Source organism: Staurois parvus, unplaced genomic scaffold (assembly GCF_062004578.1).
Source record: "Staurois parvus isolate SC_StPar_1 unplaced genomic scaffold, SC_StPar_1.0 ptg000187l, whole genome shotgun sequence".
Lineage (NCBI taxonomy): Eukaryota > Metazoa > Chordata > Amphibia > Anura > Ranidae > Staurois > Staurois parvus.
The window spans coordinates 6,366,083-6,383,424 of record NW_028317983.1 but is presented as its reverse complement, the minus strand read 5'-3'; the positions used below and the strand labels follow the sequence as shown (position 1 = coordinate 6,383,424).

The 17,342-nt window shown below is 47.0% G+C and overlaps 1 protein-coding gene across 3 annotated transcripts in view; it reads left to right on the top strand.

The window, feature by feature from the left end:
* The first annotated feature begins 488 nt into the window (after positions 1 to 488).
* The window catches only part of FAM91A1 (family with sequence similarity 91 member A1), a 135,169-nt gene continuing 118,315 nt past the window's right edge, over positions 489 to 17,342 (top strand). For 2 of the 3 annotated variants that reach the window (XM_089677525.1, XM_089677524.1), the window contains exon 1: positions 489 to 699. In XM_089677525.1, the coding sequence (XP_089533651.1) occupies positions 628 to 699 (72 nt within the window). In that variant the 5' untranslated portion in view covers positions 489 to 627. The remainder of the gene's footprint in view (positions 700 to 17,342) is intronic. The other variant, XM_089677526.1, reaches the window with a different exon arrangement.

Genomic DNA, 17,342 nt, shown 5'->3' with positions numbered 1-17,342 from the left:
GGTATTTTTAACCCATGCATGGAGACGCGCGTCTGCTAGATGCATTTGTGGTGCTATGAACAATGAATAGCGCTGCAAGCACGTCACGCGTTCTTCGTGCATTCCACGAATGCAGATTTTTGTGTGCGTCCATGGAACGAGTAATGTGAATGAAGCATAAAGGATGATGGCCAAAGAAACCACTGCACCGCTTTGTTTTCATACAGGAATGGTGACCACCCCTATGGTGTCCCTGGAATTCCTACATTAGGATTGTCACCTTTGTATTCCTTATCCTTACATACAGGGACTTCACTCTCTTCTGCTTCCTAACACAGCTGGACTGTCCAGTCCTCAGTCGGAGCTCTCCCAGCTGTCACACTGTAGGCTACAACAAGATGGCCGCAAAGGGACAAAGTGGCCGGGCGACACTAGGCCTCTTGCGGGCAGGCTCTCTTCACCGGAGCTTCTCCTACCGGGAAGTGACGTAAGGGACCACAGTCAGACCGCTGGCCAATGAGGAAGTAGTTTATCACTGAGGGCAAGTTCAGGAGAGACAGGAGGGGACGGCGGGGTCCGGGGACATGAGGCGGTGACACGGTATGTGCAGGCCGGCCGGGGGCTGCCAAGGGTGTCACACCGGGCACCATGAACATTGACGTGGAGTTCCACATCCGACACAACTACCCCTGGGCCAAACTGCCGGCCAACGTCAGACAGGTGAGGAGATACTGCCCCGCCCCCAGCACCCCAGACTAACCCCGCCCCCAGCACCTATAGCCACCTCCATTATGTGTCTGACCACACCCCCATAGCCTACCCCCTCCTCCAGCATCTGTCTCCACCTCCATCTCCTGTCCACTCCCCCAGCATCTGTCTCCATCTCCTGTCCCCGCCCCCATCATCTGTTCCCACCTCCATCACCTATCCACTCCCCCAACATCTGTCCCCACCTCCATCTCCTGTCTCCACCCTGAGCAGCTGTCCTCACCTCTGTCTCTTGTCCCTGCCCCCAGCATCTGTCCCCACCTCCATCACCTATCCACTCCCCCAACATCTGTCCCCACCTCCATCTCTTGTCCCCGCCCCCAACATCTGTCCCCACCTCCATCACCTATCCACTCCCCCAACATCTGTCCCCACCTCCATCTCTTGTCCCCACCCCCAGCATCTGTCTCCTCCATCTCCTGTCTCCGCCCCCAACATCTGTCCCCACCTCCATCACCTATCCACTCCCCCAACATCTGTCCCCACCTCCATCTCCTGTCTTCACCCCCAGCATCTGTCTCCATCTCCTGTCTCCACCCCAACATGTGTCCCCACCTCCATCCTATCCACTCCCCCAACATCTGTCCCCACCTCCATCTCCTGTCCCCGCCCCAACATCTGTACCCACCTCCATCTCCTATCCCCACCCCATCTCCTGTCCCCGCCCCAACATCTGTCCCCACCTCCATCACCTATCCACTCCCCCAACATGTGTTCCCACCTCCATCTCCTGTCCCCGTCCCCAACATGTGTCCCCACCTTCATCACCTATCCACTCCCCCAACATCTGTCCCCACCTCCATCACCTATCCACTCCCACAACATGTGTCCCCATCTCCATCTCCTGTCCTCATCCCCAACATCTGTCCCCACCTTCATTACCTATCCGCTCCCCCAACATCTGTCCCCACCTCCATCACCTATCCCCACCCCCAGCAGCTGTCCCCACCTCCATCTGTCCACTCCCCCAGCATCTGTCCCCACCTCCATCACCTATCCCCTCCCCCAACATCTGTCCCCACCTCCATCTATTGTCTCCGCCACAACATCTCTCCCCACCTCCATCACCTATCCCCTCCCCAACGTCTGTCCCCACCTCCATCACCTATCCACTCCCCCAACATTGTCCCCACCTCCATCACCTATCCACTCCCCCAGCATCTGTCTCCACCTCCATCACCTATTCCCCCCCCCCCCCGCCCAACATCTGTCTCTACCTCCATCCATAATCCCCACCCCCATCACCAGTCCCCTCTTTCAACATCTATCCCCATTTCCATCACCTGTCCCCTCCCCCCAACATGTCTCCCCACCCCCATCACCAGTCCCCACCTCTGTCTCCCGTCCCCACCCCCATCAAATCAACAGTCTCCTTTCCCAACATCTGTCACTAACTCAATTTCCTGTCCCAACCTCCAATCCCCTCGACCAACATCTGTCCCCACCTCCATTACCTATCCCCGCCTCCAACATCTGTCCCCACCTCCATGCCCTATCCCTTCCCCAACATCTGTCCCCACCTCCATCACCTATCCCCTCCCCAACATCTGTCTCCACCTCCATCACCTATCGCCTTCCTCATCATCTGTCTACACCTCCATCACCTATCCCCTTCCTCAACATCTGTCTCCACCTCCATCACCTATCCCCTTCCTCATCATCTGTTTACATTTCCATCACCTATCCCCTCCCCAGCATCTGTCTCCACCTCCACCCATAATTCCCACCCCCGAAATATTACCCCATCACCATTCTCATCTCTCAACATCTATCCCCATTTCTGTCACCTGTCCCCTCCCCACAACATGTCTCCCCACCCCCATCACCAGTCCCCACCTCTGTCTCCCGTCCCCACCCCCATCTACAGTCTTCTTTCCCAACATCTGTCACAACCCCCAGCACCTGTCCCCACCACCATCACCTGTCCCCTCCTCCATCACCTGTCCCCCTTCCATTATGTGCCTGACCCCACCCTCATCACCTGTCCTCACCCCCATTACCTGAACCTACCTCCAAAACTTCCCAACCCCCATTACCTCTTCCTCCTCCATTATGTGCCTGACCCCCCTCCCCCCCTAACTAGTGTCCCCACCCCCATCAAGTGTTATCACCTCTGATTTGTGTCCCCCATCACCAGTCATCTCAGCCAACATCTGTCCCCACCTTCGTCACCTGCCCTCACCCCATCACCAATCCCCACCCTATCACCAGTCCCCATCCCCCCAACATGTATTCCCATCTTATGTCCCCACCCCCATCACTTGTCATCACCCCCATCAAGTGTCATCACCTCTGATTTGTGTCTCCATCACCTGTCCCCACCAGTCATAACCCACCCCAATATCTGTCCCCACCACCATCTCTTGTCCTCCATCATCTGTCCCCCTCCCTCTAATGTCCCCAGCTCCATCTCCTATCCCCACCCCCAACATCTATCCCTACCTCCATCACCTGTCCTTACCACATCATCTCTCCCCAACAGTCACAACCCCCCCATATCTGTCCCCACTTCCATCTCTTGCCCCCCATCATCTGTCCCCCCCTCTGATGTCCCTACCTCTGTCTCCTGTCCCCACCCCCAACATCTATCCCTACCTCCATCACCTGTCTTTACCCACATCATCTGTCCCCACTTCCATCTCCTGCCAACCCCCCCCCCCTTCCCAACATCTGTTTTGTCCTCGAAGGTGTCTCCAACTCCATCACCTGTCCCCACCCCATCGCTAGTCCTTACCCCAACATCTGTCCCCATCACCAATCCCCTGTCCTCTCTTATATCGCCTGTCACCAACTACTTCCATCCTGACTCATCTTTATTGTGATCTTTGAGGGTCTTTAAGAATGAGTTAGTAGACAATACAAGCAGCTAGAGAGATCAGAGATGACGTGTGTCTCAGCACAGGGAGAAGCCTACAAAAGGCCAGTCAGTTGTACTGTGGTACTTACACTATATTGCCAAAAGTATTGGTCGGCCTGCCTTTACACATGAAGTTTAATGGCATCCCAGTCCTAGTCCGTAGGGTTCAATATTGAGTTGGCCCCGCCCTTTGCAGCTATAACAGCTTCAACTCTTCTGGGAAGGCCGTCCACAAGGTTTAGGAGGGTGTCTATGGGAAGGTTTGACCATTCTTCCAGAAGCACATTTGTGAGGTCAGGCACTGATGTCGGACGAGAAGGCCTGGATCACAGTCTCCACTCTAATTCATCCCAAAGGTGTTCTATGGGGTTGAGGTCAGGACTTTGTGAACTTTGGAGGTCTTTAGCTATTGACTCTGCAGACAGTTGGTGACTTCTGCGCACTGTGCGCTTCAGCATGCGCTGACCCCGCTCTGTCATGTGATGTGGCCTACCACTTGGTGACTGAGTTACTATTGTTCCCAGTTGCTTCCACTTTGTTATAATCCCACTAACAGTTGAGCGTGGAATATTTAGTAGCCAGGAAATGTCACGGATGGACTTATTACACAGGTGACAACCTATCACAGGACCACGCTTGGAGTCACTGAGCCACTGAGAGCGATCCATTCTTTCACAAATGTTTGTAGAAGCAGTCTGCATGCCTAGGGGCTTGATTTTATACCCCTGTGACCATGGAGATGATAGGAACACCTGAATCCAATGATTTGGCAGCACAGTGGCTAAATGGTTAGCACTTCTGCCTGGCAGTACTAGGGTCATTGGTTTGAATCCCAACCACAGCACCACCTGCTTGGAGTTTGCATGTTCTCCCTGTGCCTGTGTGGGTTTCCTCTGGGTACTTCGGTTTCCTCCCACACTCCAAAGACATGCTGGTAGGTTAACTGGCCCCTGCCTAAATTGTCCCTAGTATGTGTATGTATGGATGTAAGTTAGGGACCTTAGATTGTACGCCCCTTTTATATTTTTCCAAAAAATAGGGTTATATATTGTGTGTTTTTTGCATTAAAATTAATTAAAGTGTATGTTTTTCCCCCAAAAAATTGAGTTTGAAAAACTGCTGTGCAAATACAGTGTGACATAAAAAAATTGCAATGACCACCATTTTATTCTCCAAAGCCTCTGCTAAAAAAAAAAAAATATATATATATACACACACACATACACAGTGGATATAAAAAGTCTACACACCCCTGCTAAAATGTCAGGTTTCTGTGATGTAAAAAAAATTGAGACAAAAAATAAATAATTTCAGAACTTTTTCCACCTTTAATGTAACCTATAAACTGTACAACTCAGTTGAACAACAAACTTAAATATTTTAGGTGGGGGGAAGTAAAAATAAAAAAAATAAAATAATATGGTTGCATAAGTGTGCACACCCCCTAAACTAATACTTTGTTGAAGCACCTTTTGATTTGATTCCAGCACTCAGTCTTTGTGGGGATGAGTCTATCAGCATGGCACATCTTGACTTGGCAATATTTGTCCGCTCTTCCTTGCAAAAACACTCCAAATCTGTCAGATTGTGAGGGCATCTCCAGCCCTCTTCAGATCACCCCACAGATTTTCCATGGGATTCAGGTCTGGGCTCTGGCTGGGCCATTCCAAAACTTTATACTTCTTCTCATGAAGCCATTCCTTTGTTGATTTGGATGTATGCTTTGGGTGGTTGTCATGCTGAAAGATGAAGCTCCTCTTCATGTTCAGCTTTCTAGTAGAAGCCTGAAGGTTTTGTGCCAATATTGACTGGTATTTGGAACTGTTCATAATTCCCTCTACCTTGACTAAGGCCCCAGTTCCAGCTGAAAAAAAACGGCCCCAAAGTATGATGCTACCACCACCATGCTTCACTGTGGGTATGGTGTTCTTTTGATGATGTGCAGTGTTGTGTTTTTGTGCCACACATATCTCTTGGAATTATGGCCAAAAAGTTCAACCTTGGTTTCATCAGACCAGAACACATTTTCCCACATGGTTTTGGGAGACTTCAGATGTGTTTTTGCATAATTTAGCCGGACTTGGATGTTTTTGTTTGTAAGAAAATGCTTCCGTCTTGCCACTCTACCCCATAGCGCAGCCATATGAAGAATACGGGAGATTGTTGTCTTGGTATTCCTGATTTCCTAATGCCACTGTTGCGCCATATTTTCTCCACATGATAATGACTGTCTTCACTGTGTTCCATGGTATATCTAATGCCTTGGAAATTCTTTTGTACCCTTCTCCTGACTGATACCTTTTAACAATGAGATCCCTCTGATGCTTTGGAAGCTCTCTGCGGACCATGGCTTTTATTTATTTTATTTATTTATTTATTTATTTATTTATCGAGTTTATATAGCGCCAAAGGGTTTGCTCAGCGCTGTACAATAGAGGGGGGGACAATACATGAAACAGTACAGTAACATCAAACAGCACACGAGGGGTTAGAGGGCCCTACTCTTTCGAGCTTACAATCTAGGAGGGAGGGGGTGGAGGTGCAGGAGGAAATGGCTGTGGGGGATGGAGTGGTAGGAGGAGGGAAGGGCAGCGGCTGTTAGGTGAGGGTGGGGTAGGCTTCCCTGAAGAGGTGGGTTTTCAGGGAGCGCCTGAAGGTGAGGAGGGAAGGTGACAGTCTGATGGATTGGGGTAGTGAGTTCCAGAGGATGGGGGAGGACCTGGAGAAGTCTTGCAGTCGTGCGTGGGAGGAGGAGACCAGGGAGCAAGATAGAAGGAGGTCCTGTGAAGAGCGAAGGGTACGGGTAGGGTGGTACCTGGGAATCAGGTCGGTGAGGTAGTTAGGGGCCGTGTTGTGAATGGCTTTATAGGTCAGAGTGAGCAGTTTGAATTTAATGCGTTGGGCAATGGGGAGCCAGTGGAGGGAGAGGCAGAGGGGGGTGGCAGAGGTGGAGCGGCTGGTGAGGTGGATGAGTCTGGCAGCTGAGTTCAGGATGGTCTGAAGCGGGGAGAGTTTGCACTGGGGTAGGCCGGTGAGGAGGGAGTTGCAGTAGTCCAGGCGTGAGATAATCAGGGAGTGAACGAGTAGTTTAGTGGTGTCTGGGGTAAGGAAGGAGCGTATCTTGGCGATGTTCCGGAGGTGGAGCCTGCATGTGTTTGTGAGGGATTTGACATGAGGTTGAAAGGAAAGGTTTGAGTCCAGAATGTGCAGCTTTTGCTGTAGGATGCAACTAAGAAAATGTCAGGAAAGACCTACCAGAACAACTGAACTTTATTTGGGGTTAATCAGAGGCACTTTAAATGATGGCAGGTGTGTACTGACTCCTATTTCACATGATTTTGAATGTGATTGATTAATTCTGAACACAGCTACATCCCCAGTTATAGCAGGGTGTGCACACTTATGCAACCACATTATTTTAATTTTTTTATGTTTACTTCCCCCCCTAAAAGATTTCAGTTTGTTTTTCAATTGACCTGTACAGCTTATAGGTCACATTAAATGTGGAAAATGTTCTGAAATTATTTATCTTTTGTCTCATTTTTTTTACATCACAGAAACCTGACATTTTAACAGGGGTGTGTAGACTTTTCATATCTACTGTGTGTGTATGTATATATATATACACATTTTTGGGGGTTTTAAGTACTTTTCTGGCAAAAAAAGATGCTTTTTACTTGTAAACAAAAAGTGTCAGAATAGGCCTGGTCCTCAATTGGTTAAAAAGGACATATACTCCGGAGATAAGTCTATATTTCTACCACTGTACAAAACTTGAGTTTGGCAGCATCTCCAGAGAATGGCGACACAGCTAATAAAGGTGCTGGAGGATCTCAGTTATGAGGAAGGACTCCAAACATTAATGTAAATATAAACCTGTTCTTCCTAAAGATTAGATGCTTAACCTCCCTGGTGGTATTCCTGAGTGTAGCTCGGGGTAAAATTTCAGTACCAAGAGCGGTAACCCCGAGCTACACTCGGGCTTACCATGCGGCGTTGCTCAGGGGGTCCTTGCAGCACTTACCTTGTCCTTCGCTCCCGCGATGTGTTCCCTGCAGCATACCCGGCCATCTCCTCCGGCTGATGCCGGCATCTGGCTTCCATGTTCCGGTCCCTGTGACGTCGGGACGTACGGGCGCCGGAACCGGCGGGAAATTTGAAATTTTTAAAAAATTTCATTTTTGCTGTCATTGCGGTTTCAATGCATTTCACATATATTTTGTCCCTACTGCTTTGTCCTGTGCCCTGCCTGCATTTTGACTGTTCTTTCTGCCTGGAAACTTAGAAAAGTCCATGGCGTCCAAAAAGTGTCCCTTTACGTCAAAATCGGTTTTAGACCGGCTAGAGAACAGCGATAGTAAATCAGAACCACTTGCAGAATTGAGTGTTAATGATTCGTGGGGGAAATTCGTCATCAGACACTGAAAACGATTTTGCGACTTTGCTCAGTGATGTGCGAATTTGCCTCTGTATTTCAAATTTCAGTGTTTTTGGTTTGATTATATTATTGAATTAAATTTATTATTATATTATTATTTTTTATGATTATTTATTAAATTATAATTTATGATTTCGTGTTTCAAATTTTATCATATCCGGAATGTTTACTAGACTCTTGTTCGGACAGATTTCAGTGAGTTATTCCTAAAAATTACAGCCTACAATAAAAAACTACATATTTCCATGCAAAAAAATGGTACCGCTTTCAGCACAAAAAATTGGAAAGAATCATACCGCCGAGGAGGTTAAATTGGGATATGGTCACAATATACAAATCTTTGAAAAGGAACTGTATCATTGGGAGGAAACTAACCCAAGGTCTCTAAAGAAGACATGCCGCCACACAATGAAGGTGGATCAAAAGAAGTTCAATCCTAAACTGCATAAGGGGTTCTTTACTGTTAGAGCAGTAAGGATGTGGAACTCCCTTCCTTGGTGGTGTCTATGGGTAGTGTAGATAAATTGTGTTCCTTAGTAAACACAGTGTACAGGGATATGGAAAGTGGTAGTGACATAAACTAGGGATGCACCGATACCGTTTTTTTTTACCGGTGAGTACGAATACCAATACTTTTGGTCTAGTATTTGCCGTTGTCGAGTACCATCACCTTTGTGGTGCGATTTGAACCCATACATAATTAATAGGCTCAAATCACACTGCAAAGAATTGCATGCGATTTGAACAGGAAAGCAGTGTGATTCCTGTCTGAATCACATACGGTTTCCCGCACAGCTCCTGTGTGAACCCAGGCTTGTCATAGTGACTATGGGCCTGAGTTCACACAGGAGCGGCGTGGGAAACCTCTCTGCATGGTGGGTTCTACCAGCTCCGGCACCCGATTCAACTGTGGACTTCAGTGGCTGTCGCTTGGGATCCTCCTGCCTCCATGTGACTGTGCTGACCAATCAGAAGCCTTATAGTCCGTACTGTAAGCACAGAGAGGTGAGGGGATTTCATATCCCCGGACCTGTGAAGCAGCTTTTCGCTGTCTGACAGTGGAGGATGGAATCGCTAGAGCCTAGGGAAAGAGAGCCATGAGGGAGACAGGAGGCAAAAAGGTGCCGAAGCCATAGCCGCTGATATCAACAGTGGGTTTGGAAGCCGGAGCTGGTGGAATCTGTCGTGTAGGGAGGTTTCCCGCACCACTCCTGTATGAACTCAAAGTCACTATGACAAGCCTGAGTTCACACAGGAGCTGTGCGGGAAACTGCATGCGATTCAGACAGGGATCGCACACCATTCCTGTTCAAATCACATGCAATTCGTTGTAGTGCGATTTGAGCCCATTCATTTTGTATGGGCTCAAATTGCACCGCAAAGGTATCGGTTTTGGTATTGGGATCATTTGCACGAGTACTTATGCAAATACTTGGTGTCGGTATTAATATCAATGCAACCCTAATATAAACACATACACATGCAGGTTAAACTGGATGGACCGGTGTCTTTATTCAACCTTACCAACTATGTAACTACCTAACCACTTTCCGTCTGCCGTATATATATATATATATATATATATATAAGTCCTTGGAGGGTAAGAATGATCTCTCGGTCATCCCTACAGCAATGATCGAGATACTATTTTCTGCGAAGGATTCCCAACACCAGGGGTGGGCAACTGTGGCCCTCCAGCTGTTGGTGAACTACAAGTCCCATCATGCCTCTGCCTTTGGGAGTCATGCTTGTAACTGTCAGTTTGGCAATGCCTCATGGGACTTGTAGTTCTACAACAGCTGAAGGGCCACAGTTGCCCACCCCTGCCCTACACGGTAAAAGTGATCCGAGCAGCTATACAACTGCTGGATCACTTATACAGGTGGCTGAAGAGGGGCACCCTCTTCTGCCACGCCCCTTACCGGGCTCTCCCGAGCAATTGGTAAGCCTGATATATATATATATATATATATATATACTGTATATACATACACACTGGGAAGGTACATCCATACCCTCCTCCCCTCCGTGATGTAAGAAACTAAGTGATTTGGTCACTTCCAGTTTCAGTTTGTTATATACAAGCCAATATTAGCATGGGAAAACATCTAATCAAACCAATTTCTGTTTGGTCAGATGCTTTGGAAGAAGGAGAGATCTGGGATCTAATAGAATAGAGTTTGCCCAGACTGAAAGTGATTAAAGAATAACTCAGGAGTAATATTATTTTAAACATTTACTTTGGGCCAGCTTGGCCTAAAGGAATTATGCAGTTGCCACCTCTGTGTGACTGATGGGGAATCTGTAATTTATCGTCGTAGCTTATGCAACACATTGGAATCAACATCCTCATCCGTGGGTTCTCCAGAAACTTCCCCCTCGCTAAATAAAGAACATTGATTGCTCCAGCACCTCAGCCACTCAGGAGAAGCATTGTCATTTTTTTCGGTGGAGAGACAGGCGGATAACATCACGATATCCACCTCAGCCAATCAGAGAGTGCCTTATATTTATTGACAGAAATATAATGCTTTTCCTGATTGGTGGATGTGGCGGAATGAGCGACTCTCTTAGTTAAAGTGATCCTAAAGTCAAAAAGATTTTTTGCTCTAATGCATTGTATGCTCCACGCTACTTGTTGCCCCCTTTCCCAATCCCTAAACACTTATTTGCCTCCTCTCTCAGTACAAGGCTGTCCTGTCCACAGTAGTGCTGCTCTCTCTTTCTGGTCTCACAGAAGATTCTGAGTGCAGCAGGAGCCATTGGCCGAGGAGAGGAGCATTTTTCCTGAACACATGTAAACATACCAAAGTTCTAGGTGCCTTTAGGGTTTATTCATTTCAGGGGCCAGAATAAATTAACATAGGCCTAAACACATAAAGCAAAGCAGCTTTTCCCCTGCAAGGAGAAAAGCATTTACAAAAGTCCCAGTGTGCATCAGGCCTTAAAGCGGAGTTCCACTCACCTTGTCAAATAAAAGTCAGCATCTACAAAAACTGTAGCTGCTGACTTTTAAAAAACAGCCACTTACCTGTCCCTCAGTCCCGCGGTGTGTCTCCTGCAGCCCGTTTCAAAGGCTGTCCTGTATTCCAGAAGGCCGGCATCTTCAGTGTGGGCACCCGGCTGTGATAGCTTGCAGCTTCACAGCTGGGTGCCCACTGCACATGCGCGGGTAGCGCTGCGCTTCATGAATGGTCCTGTAGTTTTCTGGGACCTGTCACGTGTCCCAAAAGACTACAGGGAGGGAGGACACCTTTCGCTTCCAATTTCCTAGGCAATCGGACTGGAAGTGGGAGTGGGTACATGTCAAATTCGGGTACCCGCTCCCCCTCCGCCCCCCCAAAGGTGCCAATCCTTAATTGGGAGTGGGGGAGCAGTCCTTAAAGCGGAACTTCCCCTTTTGGGTGGAGCTCTGCTTTAACACCACTTTTAGATGTCATGCAGCCTTGTTAAAGGATACGTTCACCGTTTGGAACATGGTACGTGTTCCAACTGTTTTTAGGAACATGTAACATGTTTCAGCCTCTTCCCCCTCCACCCCCCCCCGCGCCCTCTGACAGCAAGTAGGGGATCTTCTCCCTGCGTCCGCTATCACTGTTTGAAAGTAATGTGGCTGTGCAGGGCTCCACCCACATGGCCGCGTCATTCATTCACAGTTTCCTGTGAATGAAGGCCAACAAGTACCGCCAGCCCTTGCGGCTGACGGCTTGTAGTTCTCAGTGTACTGCGAGGGCGCTGGGGAGTGCTCTTGTAGTTGAGCTTCTTGGACTGCAGTAACTGCCTGCCCATATCAGAGGCAAATACAGTAACTACCTGCCCGTATCGGTGGCAAATACAGTGACTGCCTGCCCGTATCGGAGGCAAATACAGTGACTGCCTGCCCGTATCGGAGGCAAATACAGTGACTGCCTGCCCGTATCGGAGGCAAATACAGCAACTGCTTGCCCGTATCGGAGGCAAATACAGTAACTACCTGCCCGTATCGGAGGCAAATACAGTAACTACATGCCCGTATCGGAGGCAAATACAGTGACTGCCTGCCCGTATCAGAGTCAAATACAGCAACTGCTTGCCCGTATCGGAGGCAAATACAGCGACTGCTTGCCCGTATCGGAGGCAAATACAGCGACTGCCTGCCCGTATCGGAGGCAAATACAGCGACTGCCTGCCCGTATCGGAGGGAAATACAGCGACTGCCTGCCTGTATCGGAGGCAAATACAGTAACTGCCTGGCTGTATCGGAGGCAAATACAGTAACTGCCCGTATCGAAGGCAAATACAGTGACTGCCTGGCTGTATCGGAGGCAAATACAGTAACTGCCCGTATCGAAGGCAAATACAGTGACTGCCTGCCCGTATCAGAGTCAAATACAGCAACTGCTTGCCCGTATCGGAGGCAAATACAGCGACTGCTTGCCCGTATCGGAGGCAAATACAGCGACTGCCTGCCCGTATCGGAGGCAAATACAGCGACTGCCTGCCCGTATCGGAGGGAAATACAGCGACTGCCTGCCTGTATCGGAGGCAAATACAGTAACTGCCTGGCTGTATCGGAGGCAAATACAGTAACTGCCCGTATCGAAGGCAAATACAGTGACTGCCTGGCTGTATCGGAGGCAAATACAGTAACTGCCCGTATCGAAGGCAAATACAGTGACTGCCTGCCCGTATCGAAGGCAAATACAGTGACTGCCTGCCTGTATTGGAGGCAAATACAGCGACTGCCTGCCCGTATCGGAGGCAAATACAGGGACTGCCTGCCCGTATCGGAGGCAAATACAGAGACTGCCTGCCCGTAGAGCCTGGCATTGCACCCATGATCTGCTGACTGCGGGTGCAATGAGTTACAGGCTCCCAAGATAAAAAGTACTAAATGCACATTTTTTTTTTACCTATGTAATTATTATTATTTTTTTTTTTTTTTTTTAAGTGAACTTATCCTTTAACTGACATTAGTGCTTAGTCCTCTGCTGAGAGATGGAAGGCCAATCGGAACAGTCCCGAACATTAAACTGGCACTGGATTCACCTCTGCACCCATCCTCGTGTATACAAGGCTTTAGCCACCAGCTATAATTTTTTTTCTTCTTTTAGGTACTAGCTGACACCTAGGATTTGTTTTCTCAGCTTGTAAATTGTGCTGTGCTGCGAGAATTTGAGATGCGTATAAATAATGCATTGAACAGCATGGTACTTTAGCGGTTAACATTGTGGCTTTGCAGGGCTGCGGTCCTGGTCTTTCCAAGAGGGACCTACGTGCATGAAATAGCTTGATGGGCATTTGCCAAGTTTGACACTTAAAGTAAAGTTGACCTTTAACATAAATTTTTACTGTATATGGTTTAAGTGTGAGAACTTTGCGTTGCCTGCCAGTATCTGTGGCAATGTTCAGAGTGTTCCATGTGTCCCTGCGGGGCCCACTATGCTCTGCCCATCTTGGCGATGATTCCCTTTCCTGCCATTCATCAGTGCGGTGCTGGAGCCTGTGCTGGTTATTGGGACACCAGCATTAAGGTGGCCATGCACGTAACGATACGATCCTGTGATCCTCCAAAGAATCGGACATTAACCTCCCTGGCGGTATGATTATTTCAGATTTTTGGTGCTGAAAGCGGTATCATTATTTTGCATGGAAATATGTAGTTTTTTATTGTATGCTGTAATATTTAGGAATAACTCGCTGAAATCTGTCCGAACAAGAGTCTAGTAAACATCCCGGGTATGGTAAGATTTGAAACACAAAATCATAAATTATAATTTAATAAATAATCATAAAAAATAATAATATAATAATAAATTTAATTCAATAATATAATCAAACCAAAAACACTGAAATTTGAAATATAGCGCCAAGTTCGCACATCGCTGAGCAAAGTCACAGAATTGTTTTCGGTGTCTGATGACGAATTTCTCCACGAATCATTATCACTCAATTCTGCAAGTGGTTCTGATTTACTATCGCTGTTCTCTAGCTGATCTAAAACCGCTTTTGACCTAAAGGGACACTTTTTGGACGCCATGGACGTTTCTCAGTTTCCAGGCAGAAAGAACAGTCAAAATGCAGACAGGGGACAGGACAAAGCACTCTGGACAAAATGTATGTGAAATGGGTCGAAACAGCAACGTTTTACTATGTAAAATTCGTTTTGAAAAAAATAAAAATTTTTTTAAATTTTCAAATTTCCCGCTGCCGCCGGCGGCGCCCGTACGTCCCGACGTCACAGGGACCGGAACACAGAAACCGGATCAGCCAGAGGAGATGGCCGGGGATGCTGCAGGGGACACATCGCGGGAGCGAAGGACAAGGTAAGCTCTGCAGGGACTCCCTATGCAATGCCGCATGGTAAGAGTGTAGCTCGGGGTTACCGCTTTTGGCACTGACATTTTACCCCGAACTACACTCGGGAATACCGCCAGGGAGGTTAAGATCGCATCAGGCAGTTATCAAATGGGGATGCATTTCATTATCAATTGATCCTGATGTATCAATATTAGCCCAGCTGGGTATGGAGGTATATTAAAAATCTATATCAACAAAATGTTTATGATCTATAATATTTCTGTTCAGGTGATTTAATTTTTTTTTTTTTAAATATGTTTTGAGGGATGTAGTGTGTCTGCTTGTAAGTTGGCTAACTGATGTAATGGAAAAATCTCTGCTCATGTGATTACCTGTTTCGAATGAGCAATATAGCAGAACACTATGAATTGTGTATGGTAGATCGCTTAATCGCTGTAATTACACTGGACTTTTTTACAACGGCTGTTTTTGGCGTTTGTTTTTTTTTTGCAGCCATAAAACTCCCCAGCATGTTATCCTATGTGTCCATGCATACATAGGCTTTTACCAGCGTTTTTTGTCAGAGGCGTTTTCAGGCTGGAAAAAAAAAAACTACTGTGTTTAAAGAGGAGTTTTTCAGCTGTAAAAACTCTAACGGTGAAAAACACTGCAAAATTTCCACCTTCAATGTAACCTATAAACTGTACAACTCAGTTGAACAACAAAGTTAAATCTTTTTAGGTGGAGGGAAGTAAAAATGAAAAACTAAAATAATATGGTTGCATAAGTGTGCACACCCTTCAATAATACTTTGTTGAAGCCCCTTTTGATCTGATTCCAGCACTCAGTCTTTGTGGGGATGAGTCTATCAGCATGGCACATCTTGACTTGGCAATATTTGTCCACTCTTCCTTGGAAAAACACTCCAAATCTGTCAGATTGTGAGGGCATCTCCTGTGCACAGCCCTCTTCAGATCACCCCACAGATTTTTGATCGGATTCAGGTCTGGACTCTGACTAGGCCGTTCCAAAACTTGTGGTGACTTCTGGTGAAGCCATTCCTTTGTTGATTTGGATGTTTGCTTTGGGTCGTTTCATGTTGAAAGATGAAGTTCCTCTTCATGTTCAGCTTTCTAGAAGAAGCCTGAAGGTTTTATGCCAATATTGACTGGTATTTGGAACTGTTCATAATTCCCTCTACCTTGACTAAGGCCCCAGTTCCAGCTGAAGAAAAACAGCCCCAAAGCATGATGCTGCCACCACCATGCTTCACTGTGGGTATGATGTTCTTTTGGTGATGTGCAGTGTTGTTTTGCACTCAACATGTCTTTTGGAATTATGGCCAAAAAGTTCAACCTTGGTTTCACCAGACCAGAACACATTTTCCAACATGGTTTTGGGAGACATCAGATGTAGCCGAGCTTGGATGTTTTTTGTAAGAAAAGGCTTCCTTCTTGCCACTCCATAGCCCAGATATATGAAGAATACGGGAGATTGTTGTCACATGTACCACACGACCAGTACTTGCCAGATATTCCTGCAGCTCCTTTCATGTTGCTGTAGGCCTCTTGGCAGCCTCCCATACCAGTTTTCTTCTCATCTTTTCATCAATTTTGGAGGGACGTCCAGTTCTTGGTAATGTCACTGTTGCGCCATTTTTTCTCCACTTGATGGTGACTGTCTTCACTGTGTTCCATGGTATATTTAATGCCTTGGAAATTCTTTTGTACCCTTCTCCTGACTGATACCTTTTAACAATGAGATCCCTCTGATGCTTTGGAAGCTCTCTGCGGACCATGGCTTTTGCTGTAGGATGTGACTAAGAAAATGTCAGGAAAGACCTACTAGAATAGCTGAACTTTATTTGGGGTTAATCAGAGGCACTTTAAATGATGGCAGGTGTGTACTGACTCCTATTTCACATGATTTTGAATGTGATTGCGTAATTCTGAACATAACTACATCCCCAGTTATAGGCGGGTGTTCACACTTATTCAACCACATTATTTTAGTTTTTTATGTTTACTTCCCCCCTAAAAGATTTCAGTTTGCTTTTCAATTGAATTGTACAGTTTATAGGGCACATTAAAGGTAGAAAATGTTCTGAAATTATATATCTTTTGTCTCCTTTTTTTACATCACAAAAACCTAACATTTTAACAGGGGTGTGTAGACCTCTTATATCCACTGTATGTAACTATATAACGTGGGGCGATCAAAAGGTTAACTGTGTGCTGTTTTATTACATGGGCTGTGTCTGCGTTTCACTGTGAGCCATACAAAGCAGTGTGCAGGAGCTGACAGGGGAGAGATCTGTATTGCTTACTTACAGGTCTCTCCCCCGTCGGAGATACTTGGCGATCACCGGTTTGTAATGCCTAATCACTGGCCAGGACCCAGTGATTGACAGCTGAGGCCGCGAATTGTGGTGTGGGTAGGGCGCTCGTGTGCGCCCCCTACCAGGAACTGCAAAATTACGTATATATACGCAATTTTGCGCACACCTGCCACCCTGTAACAGTATTTTTGTTATAGGGCTGAGGGAAAGTAGTTAAATACTTACCTGTCTCCACTGTGCCTGTCTGCAGCAGCGCTGCTCTCTCTCCATTTTCACACAGGACACAGGCAGAGTTGAGCTGTGCTGTGTGTTTCTAAGGATGCACACAGCCAGGCTTGGTAGTGCGCCTGCATAAGTACCCCTATAGTACAGAGCTGGTTATGAGGGCACTCGAAGGTGGAGGAGTGGACAGCGCCAGCAGGAGATCCCAAAAGAGGAGGTAATGATGTGCTCTGTGCAATACTATTGCACAGAGCACGCAAATATAATGTGATATTTACTATTTTAAGAAAAAAAAAATATGCCTTTACAACTACTTTAACCTATTTTTGTCCCACTCTGGACACTTGATGTGACTCCCCCATGTCAGCCAGTGGCAGCTGCATGGGAGAGGAGAGTGCGCTAAACAACGTCTGTTAATGCCTGAGAGCAGTGATGTCAACCATAGGCTTCTATTGCCCATC